This window comes from Papaver somniferum, chromosome 1 (assembly GCF_003573695.1).
Source record: "Papaver somniferum cultivar HN1 chromosome 1, ASM357369v1, whole genome shotgun sequence".
Taxonomy (NCBI): domain Eukaryota; kingdom Viridiplantae; phylum Streptophyta; class Magnoliopsida; order Ranunculales; family Papaveraceae; genus Papaver; species Papaver somniferum.
Window position 1 is genome coordinate 4,999,047 of NC_039358.1, and position 8,879 is coordinate 5,007,925.

General features: G+C 38.3%; 3 protein-coding genes across 5 annotated transcripts; all 3 read left to right on the top strand.

Annotated features, from left to right (window-relative positions):
- The first annotated feature begins 284 nt into the window (after positions 1-284).
- On the top strand, positions 285-1,795 carry LOC113278074. The gene is made up of 3 exons (XM_026527011.1): positions 285-390; positions 495-609; positions 858-1,795. Exons 1-3 carry the CDS (start codon positions 352-354, stop codon positions 1,361-1,363), a joined length of 660 nt encoding a protein of 219 aa, XP_026382796.1. The 5' UTR covers positions 285-351; the 3' UTR covers positions 1,364-1,795.
- On the top strand, positions 1,612-3,138 carry LOC113278086. Of its 2 annotated transcripts, none has more exons than XM_026527025.1 (2): positions 1,612-1,938; positions 2,729-3,138. In XM_026527025.1, the coding sequence occupies exons 1-2, from the start codon at positions 1,636-1,638 to the stop codon at positions 2,756-2,758; spliced, it is 333 nt and encodes a 110-aa protein (XP_026382810.1). In that variant the 5' UTR covers positions 1,612-1,635; the 3' UTR covers positions 2,759-3,138. The 2 variants fall into 2 exon arrangements, with proteins under 2 accessions (XP_026382810.1, XP_026382806.1); XM_026527021.1 differs by having other exon boundaries at positions 2,726-3,092.
- A 1,626-nt stretch (positions 3,139-4,764) lies between these two features.
- Positions 4,765-8,879, top strand: LOC113278104 (axoneme-associated protein mst101(2)-like). Of its 2 annotated transcripts, none has more exons than XM_026527033.1 (5): positions 4,765-4,873; positions 4,978-5,071; positions 5,713-6,045; positions 6,418-7,787; positions 8,516-8,879. In XM_026527033.1, exons 1-5 carry the CDS (start codon positions 4,835-4,837, stop codon positions 8,630-8,632), a joined length of 1,953 nt encoding a protein of 650 aa, XP_026382818.1. In that variant the 5' UTR covers positions 4,765-4,834; the 3' UTR covers positions 8,633-8,879. The 2 variants fall into 2 exon arrangements, with proteins under 2 accessions (XP_026382818.1, XP_026382825.1); XM_026527040.1 differs by having other exon boundaries at positions 8,519-8,879.

Sequence of the window (8,879 nt, forward strand, 5' to 3'; positions counted from 1 at the left end):
AGACCCTCTAATATATTTCTCCTGGTGGGTCTAGGGACTCTCTTTTTTGCTATGTTCACCGGGGCATGAATCCTGTGAATACTACCCGGAGACACAAAAAATGAGGGACCCACGACGGGAAAACTCCCCTATAATTCTCTTTGGTGGGTCCTCTGGGCTGTGAGACACGGGATTTCTCCCGATACCCAGCCCCGGTCAGTGTAGCATCACTCGCAAAAACCCCGGTGTATCATTTCTGGGTTGAAAAATCAATTTTACTGTCCCCTCTTTTCTCCTATGCCAGTTTGGAGTCCACTTCGAAGTAACCGTAGATACTACTCCTCCATTTCTTTCTTGTTTCTCGTGCTAGCAATGGCGGAAGAACCAGCAGCGAACCCTTGTTGTTCTGTGGTATGGTTTCTCAACTCTGTGATTTTCCTGTGTATCTATTTTGATGGAATCTCAAACATTTTTTTTTCTTCTAATTTTTGTTTTCTTTTGTGTGTGTGAATCAGTGGAAATTTCAATACACGGAGGTGGTAGCGAAAAGGAATGCTCTTCGAGAAGCCGTGAATCTTCTGAGTGCTCATATCAATAAGATTGAGGCTGAGAATCTTACTCTCTCTAAAGGTAAGTTGTGGAGTGTGATTTCCATTTATAGGTTTAGGGTTCAAAATTTGTGCATTTGGTTCCAGTAAAAGAGTGATTTCCCCCAATTCTTAGTTGTTGTAGACTTGTATAGCTCTATGAATCACCCATGGTAAATGTTTTAGCTTTTGAAATGTCTTCAAATAACCTAATTATTTGGGAACAATTTCATTTTTTTTTTTTTTTTTGAATAGTGGAAATGTGTTTGATGTGGTAGTTTTCGCTGACAGCCTTAGAGGAGGAGCGAGCACGAGTAGAGGCGGAGAAAGATGCAAAAGCTAAAGAATCTGTTGTTAGAGTAGAGTTAGAGAATGAGGTCCTGCAGTTGAAATCAGAGATAACCTCCTTGCAGGAAAATGTTTATGCTAGAGAGGAATTGCTTCAGACTCAGATTTCACAAGGGGAAGCAGAAAGCAAATGTCTCAAGGAGCTTCTTGAGAAAGAAATGAAGAGGGGAGATGCTGAAAACAAGAAGGATGAAGCGGAGAAGAGTAATCTGGGTGGAGGAACACAGATGATTGATAAAGATTTGATTCAAAAGCAGGTCTCAGCTGAAGTAAATCGTTTCAAGGAGCTACTGGCGAAAGAAATGAAGAGAGAAGACTCCGATAAAAAGAAAGCTCTAGAATCATCCGGATTACCGGAAGCTGAAAAGAGTAAAACTGATGGAGAGGAAATGATGGTTGATATAGAAAGAAATCAAGTTGAGGAACTTAGGCCACTTTGGAAGCCTTGAAATCCGAGGCGTGTGAAGCCAGAATAAAACTTCGTACAGAGAGGTCAAAGTATGAAGAAGCAAAGAAAAAGCTAACAGCTGAGAAATTCAAGGCAAATAGGGAGAAGAAAAGAGCGGATTCCGAAAAGGCAAAAGCAGAGCTGCAGAAGAGGCGTGCTTAAGAAGAGAGGAAGAAGCTATTGAATGAAGAATATAGGTCAGATGAATTGGCTAAGAGGTTGGAAGAGGAGAAAAAGAGGAGAGAAGAATTGGAAAGGAAGGTTCAGGATATCATGTCCACCAAGAATGTGGAGAAGATGGAGAAGGTCTGTCCTGAAGGGTCAGATAGACAGCATGAAAATGTAAACACAAATGCTGCAAATGCAAATATGGTGCTCTTAGAGAAACAGCTGCAGCTTGAAAAAAAGCATGTAAAGCATGCTAAAAAGGTGGCTAAGTTTGAAAAAAGACGCAATGATTTGCTGCAGCAAGAAATCTGTCGCTTAAAACAGGATCTTCAGCAATTCTGTCATCGACTAAACTTACTGGGTGGTTCTTTCTTTCATGGTGTCGAAGGGATAGATGCTTCAGCGAAGGTTGGTATCTTCAGATCTTTAGAGCACTTATATACTTGCCTGATAAAAAGAATTATTTAAAATCTGATTTTAGAAAATAGTTATTATTTTTGAGAGGCAGTGATGAAACATCATGCAGGTTTCTGATGAGTCTTTAAAGTTTGTTAAGTGTAAACTTTGTTGCAGGGCACCTATGTTTTAAAACGTAATTACCTGTGCATGCTTATTATCAGCTGGTTGTTTTTCCAGTCTAACTGCATAATACCTAGTTGCATAATAACTCTGCCTGAGCTGTCCTCTCTCTATGGGCATATGAAATTCCTGCTCTACAACAAATACTTTACCAAAGTTTTACTTGCTAACAGATATACGTACCTTAACTCTTTATGTCCTTTACATGGGATGTTGTGTTCGCCATTGATTCCAGCTTTAATAGCATGCTCCCCAACCAGCAGGATATAATGCATTTATGTAAAAACTGCATTTTTCAAGAAGTCAAAGACAAATGTACGACTGAAATTTTTTGTTCCTCAGTAGTTGGTAGGTGGCACATTTTAAAATCTAGGTGCAAGCTAGTATTTGAAACACAAATCTTCCCGAACACCTGTAAGAAATGCTTCCTTTATGATCCAGAATGATATAAGCTTGCTGCAAAGAAGCACAATACTGGACAAATGTGAACAGTGTTTTTCTCTAAGCTGTATTCACAATGGTGCTGTGTTCCAGTCTGCATTTACAGTTAACTTTGACGCCTCTTACTTATCAGAAGACCAGAGTTTATATATTAGACTTTTTATTTGTGTCTCAGCAGGGAATTTCAGAGTCGCCAAAACTTCCTTAGGTGCAGCTGTAATGCAGAACAAGGGGAAGCAAAAGCTCTACTCGCAGCTATAGAGCTTCTCCAAGAAGTGAAGAATGCATAAGGTCTGTTTTTTGGAGATTGTCAGGCATTCATCAAAGCTCTATCTTATACTATGTTAGGTGTTAGACGGTACACAGCTCCTATTTTGTTAGATTGTAAATATGCTCTTAGCAAATCTTGTACCTCTGTATATAAGTATGTTAACAGAACAAAGAACATGGTGGCTGACACCTTAGATAAATCCATTAGACAATCTGGTTTATGCATGTCTTGGTTAGTCTCTCCTCATTGTATTATTTATGGGTATGTTACAAGGTTGTGACGTTTCCAAACAATATAATGACTGGATTATCTTAATGAATCTATCTTTATTATCAAAAAGAACATGAATGCCTTGTCATATTACTTTGGATATCAGCAACCCATTTGTGTGCGCTAGATACAAACTTTTGAAGGCAAGCTTTCAGGTAAGGAACCATTTGGAAAGTATTGTGAAGGCAAAAATGTGGTTGCTAAAGCACATCACACTACCAAGGTTGGCTGTGAGTCCTGTTACCATTCTGGTGCAACACTAGAATTGTATGGTGGCAGATGTATCAAACTCCCTTGCAGATCTTGGAGCACATTGTCGAAGGACGAAAGCAATTGCTCGTGCTAAACCTGGAATTGATCACGGTGAACTTGATGCTATTATCATTGACCTGCTGACTCTGCGAGCCAACTTGCAGACATCAGGTGATGAATGAACGCCTGTCACTTTTTCATTTTATCTGTGAGAATGAGAGTCCTTGAGATTTTAGTCTTTAAATCAACTGCTGCTTATCTTGAACATCTGTTTAACTATCTTAGTTTTCCAGGTAAATTTAGATTATGACCTAGAAGCTATCCGATTTTCCTGTGGAAGAGGTTAGGCCCACGAACAGTATATTAGTGATATGGTCTTTCGAGCAATTTCTATATTTTGAGTTGCCTGACCTGACTACCTATGTATAACTTGACGAGCTGCGGTTCATTTTTTGTGCTCACGCTACATACTATGAAACCTGACTGCAGGCTCTGCTTCTCATTTGAGATTTTGATTTGTTGTAGTCTTTCTCGGGAAGTAGTACTGACTTCTTTTTATTCTCTTTTTTAGCACTTGGATCGTACTTGTCTTTTTATGTTTTTCAATCAGGTTAGCAATTCGGGGAACTACATTTTTTTTTTTCAATCAGGAATCATGGAGCAAAGAAATGGTTGGGATTGAAAGGGAGGGTGTAAAACTCCTCATTTCAACCGTCTCCCCTGAATGTCCTGAATTTAACCCACCAATGAAACACCTGAGATCAACATATTTCTCGGTTGGAGTTCATGTTTGTTAACTGCAGAATCGGTAGACCTACCGATGCTGTGCCCCAAAAGAGAAAAAAGGTCAATAATAAGATGATAAAATGTATTGAGTTTTCATACATATACATGACACTTCGAGAATGATGCAGATATCATACAGTAAACACAAGTGTTATGAGCGTTAACTACAATTCCAAACAGAATGCAGTAGGTTGGAGCAAAATTTTGGATAGGTACTCCAAATTTCCTGTAGAAAGGAGGAGTTGAATGAATGAATGAATCCGACTGATTCCTAAATTAAGTGATGCAAATAGAGTTTTGACTAACCAAGAGAAAAATATTCCATCTTTTTCTTGAAAAGAGTTACTATCACTGTTTTTATGTGTTGATTTTATTTCTCGGAAATATTATTGAGCAACACCAGGACATATGCGGCAATACTTGGCATCAATTAAAATCTCATGTTTCAAATACAATGCACTGCAGAGAGTGCAGACTATAAAAGCAGTCCATTTTCTCTAGACCTCGGTTCTTAACGTTGACCGTTAATAGGATCGAATAATATGTGTAGTGCTGTTCACCCATAACCGAAGGTGCGGCGACCTCCAGATCGAATAATATGCGTAGTGTTGTTCACCCATTTCACCTTCTTTTCCCCAGACCGCCTCATAGAAATTATAAACACTATTCTCCAGCATTTCTTTCTTGTTTCTCGTGCTATTAACAATGGCGGAAGAACCAGCAGTGAATTCTTGTTGTGCTAAGGTATGAATTCTCAACTAAGCTCTGCATTTTTAGGGTTCATATCTTAATGGAATCTCAGTTTTTTTGTCTTTCTTATTTTTGTGCTATGTGTGTGTGTGAATCAGTGGATAGCGAAAAGGAATGCTCTACGAGAAGCCGTGAAGCTTCTTAATCAGTGGAAAGATCAGATTGAAGACGAGAAACTTAATGTCTCAAAAGGTTAGTGGAGTGCGATCTTTATTTGTAGGTTTGGGCTTTTGTCCAAGAAAACCCTGATTTTAGTCATTTTGTTGGAGATACCTAGAAAAGAACGATTTCCCCCAATTCTTTGTTGTTGCAGAGTTGTGAATGTGGATGTTTTAGCTTTTCAAAATTTCTTTGAATAACCTAATTGTTAGCTAATGGAAATCGAAATGGGTGCTTGGGCAAAATTGTTGTCCTTGAATTATATGACCACTTCGTATAAATGCTGAAATGCATTCTTAATTTAGGTTCAAGACGCAGAAGTCTTGAAAATCCAATCACTACTGTATTTTAAAAATCTTTTAAGGTTAATTGGTCAGACTTACCTTAGGTGGAGCCTAATTGGTCATATGATCATAGGCATAGAAGGAATGGGATTGCTATGTAAAAGCATAGATGATTCGATTTAGTAAGCAACGGTGTAGTGTAAGACGAGTGTTAAGAAAACACTTTCTACAACAGTTTTGAAACACACTTGTCAAGTTTTTCAAAGGTGCAAACCCATCATTCAATGGTCAATGATGAAAAGAACAAAATTCATTGAGCTCCAAAGCAAGTGTTAATGTTTTATGCAATCCTATTTTTAGTGTGTTTAATGTGGTAATTTTCATTGACAGAGTTAGAGGAGGAGCGAGCACGAGTAGAGGTGGAGAAAGAGGCAAAAGTTAAAGAATGTGGTGTTAGAGTAGAATTAGAGAATGAGATTCTGCAGTTGAAATCAGAGATTACCTCCTTACAGGAAACTGCTTATTCAAGAGAGGATGCAGAAACGAAACGTCTCAGGGTGCTTCTTGAGAAAGGAAAGAAGAGGGGAGATGCTGAAAAAAAGAGGGCTGAAGCGGAGAAGAAGAAAGCTGCAGAAACATTGAAGCTACTGAAAGCTGAAAGAAAGAAGGCTGAAGCGGAGAAGAAGAAAGCTACAGAAGCATTAAAGCTATTGAAAGAAATCAGTAAGTAACAAACCTCTCAATCTTTAACTTGTTCAACTTTTTTCGCCATGATTTCAAAATTAAAAAGAAAGAAAGAAAGAAAGAAGAAGATCTCGGCACAATTAAATCAAGGAATGAAAAAATTAAATTAAATAATTGCTATAATTCCTTAAAAACAATGAAATAATTACAAAACAATTTTAGTCAGTTTGTTGGAAATACCCCAATTCTTAGTTGTTGAAGAGTTGTAGTATCTGCAAATAATTCTATGAATCATGCATGGTGAATGTTTTAGCTTTTGAAATGTCTTCAAACAACCAAATTGTTTGGGAATAAGTTTATGCAACTTTTTTTTAGCCGAAATGTGTTTAATGTGGTAGTTTTCATTCACAGCATTAGAGGAGGAGCGAGCACGAGTAGAGACGGAGAAACTGACAAAAGTTAAAGAATCTGCTGTTAGAGTAGAGTTCGAGAATGGGATCCTGCAGCTGAGATCAGATTTAACCTCCGTACAGGAAACTGCTTATTCAAGAGAGGAGTTGCTTCAGACCCAAATTTCACAAGGAGATGCAGAAAACAAATGTCTCAAGGAGCTTACTGAAAAAGAAAAGAAGAGGGGAGATGCTGAGAAAAATAAGGTTGAAGCGGAGAAGAAGAAAGCTGCAGAAGCATTGGAGCTATTGAAAGCTGAAAAGAGTAACTTGGAGGATCTGATTCAAAAGCAGGTCTCAGTCGGGGAAGCACAAACCAAACGTCTCAAGGAGCTTCTGGAGAAAGAAAAGAAGAGGGGAGACGCCGAAAAAAAGAAGGTTGAAGTGGAGAAGAAGAAAGCTGCAGAAGCATTGAAGCTATTGAAAGCTGCAAAAAAGAAGGCTGAAGCGAACAAGAAGAAAGCTCTGGAAGCACTCAAGTTACTAGAAGCTGAAAAGAGTAAAGTGGATGGAGAAAAACAGCAAATTGATAAAGATATGATTCAAAAACAAGTCTCAGACGGGGCAGCGGAAATTAATCGTCTCAGGGAATTACTGGCGAGAGAAAAGGGTAGAGTAGACTCTGAAAAAGTGAAAGCTGAGGTGGAAAAGAAAAAAGCTTTAGAAGCACTAAAGTTATTGGAAGCTGAAAAGAGTGTAACTGATGGAGAAAAAAAGAAGTTTGATATGGAAAGAAATAGATCTGAGGAACTTAAGACCACTTTGGAAGCCTTGACATCTGAGGCTAATGAAACCGGAATAAAACTTGGTACAGAGAGATCAAAAGCACAGAAAAAGCTAGAAGCTGTGAATAATAAGGCAAATAGGTTGAAGAAAAGAGCAGATTCCGAAAAGGCAAAAGCAGAGCTACTGAAGAGGTGTGCTGAAGAAGTGAGAAAGAAGCTATTCGATGAAAACAATAGGTCGAATGAATTGTCTAGGAGGTTGGAAGAGGAGAAAAAGAGGAGTGAAGAATTGGAAAGGAAGGTTCAGGATATCATGTCCACCAAGAATGTGGAGAAGATCTGCCCTGAAGAGTCAGATAGACAGCATGAAAATGTAAACACAATCGCTGCAAATGCAAATGTGGCGTTCTTAGAATATAAGCTGGAGCTTGAATATAATCATGTAAAACTTGCTAAAAAGGTGGCTAAGTTTGAGAAAAGACGCAATGATTTGTTACAGCAAGAAATCTGCCGCTTAAAACAGGATCTTTTCCAATTCTGTCATCGACTTAATTCAGTAGATGGCTGTTTCTCTCATGGAGTCGAAGGGATAGATGCTTCAGCAAAGGTTAGTATATTCAGACCTTGTGTGTACTTGTAGCATAGACTGATAAAAAGTAATTCTTTCTTTAGTTTCATGTTAAATATGATTCCAGAAAGTGTTTCTTGTTTTTATGTGGGGGTGATAGTATTTATGATTGGAAAACATCATGCATGTTTTTGATGAATCTTTCGAGTTTTATCAAGTGTAAACTTCAGTGTAGGCACTTATTTTTGGAACTTACTTGCCTGTGCATGCTTATTTTTAACTGGTTGTTTTTTCCAATCTAACTGCACAGTACCTACTTGCATAATATTCTGCCTGAGTTGCTGTTTTTCTTGCTATCTCTTCTCTATGGGCATATGAAATTCCTGGTCTACTATAGATACTTCACCAAAGTTTTAGTTGCTAACAGTTATACCTACCTCAATTCTGTGCCCTCTATGTCGGAATGTTGAAGAATCAACCTCTTAGCTTGTCTATTCTTACATCATGCTTTCTCTAGGGCTGTTGTATTTGCCATTGATTCCAGTTTTAGCAGCATGCTCCCTGACCAACAGAATTTAATAACTCTTATGCAAAAACTGTATATATGAGCTTGCTGTAAAGAAGGGCAATACCAGACAAAACTGAACAGCATTGTAAGATGTGTCAACATCTGTGTTATCCAGTCTGCATATACAGTTAACTTTGATGCCTCTTACTTATCAGAAAGAATACAGTTTATATATTTGACTTGTTATTTCGTGACTCAGCAGGGAACTTCAGAGGCGCCAAAACTACCTCAGGTACGTACCTCTAGATGCAGAACAAGCAGAAGCGATAGCTCTACTCGCAGCTATAGTGCTCGCCCGATAAATGGAGCTGCATGAGGTCTGTTTTGTTAGAGATTGCAAGGCAGTTATCAAAGCTATATCTAGTACTACGTCATGTGTTAAATGGTAAACTGCTCCTGTTTTGGTGTATTGTAAATATGCTCGTAAGATCTCCTTCACATGTGTATATGTAAATAGAACAAAGATGATGGTGAACTAACACCTTAGCTAAGTCCATTTTGACAGTTGGTTCATGTATATCCTGGTTAATTAGTGTCTCCTCCTTGAAGAGTTTCTTGATGAA

What these genes read in the sequence shown, in the direction of transcription:
- LOC113278074 (XM_026527011.1), top strand. Translation starts at nt 352, where the DNA reads ATGGCGGAAGAACCAGCAGCGAACCCTTGTTGTTCTGTG. An exon ending in CGAACCCTTGTTGTTCTGTG is followed by an intron (nt 391 to 494) that starts GTATGGTTTCTC and finishes TGTGTGAATCAG; the next exon opens with TGGAAATTTCAATACACGGA. An exon ending in GAATCTTACTCTCTCTAAAG is followed by an intron (nt 610 to 857) that starts GTAAGTTGTGGA and finishes TTTCGCTGACAG; the next exon opens with CCTTAGAGGAGGAGCGAGCA.
- LOC113278086 (XM_026527021.1), top strand. Translation starts at nt 1,636, where the DNA reads ATGTCCACCAAGAATGTGGAGAAGATGGAGAAGGTCTGTCCTGAAGGG. An exon ending in GGATAGATGCTTCAGCGAAG is followed by an intron (nt 1,939 to 2,725) that starts GTTGGTATCTTC and finishes TTTGTGTCTCAG; the next exon opens with CAGGGAATTTCAGAGTCGCC.
- LOC113278104 (XM_026527033.1), top strand. Translation starts at nt 4,835, where the DNA reads ATGGCGGAAGAACCAGCAGTGAATTCTTGTTGTGCTAAG. An exon ending in TGAATTCTTGTTGTGCTAAG is followed by an intron (nt 4,874 to 4,977) that starts GTATGAATTCTC and finishes TGTGTGAATCAG; the next exon opens with TGGATAGCGAAAAGGAATGC. An exon ending in GGATAGATGCTTCAGCAAAG is followed by an intron (nt 7,788 to 8,515) that starts GTTAGTATATTC and finishes TTCGTGACTCAG; the next exon opens with CAGGGAACTTCAGAGGCGCC.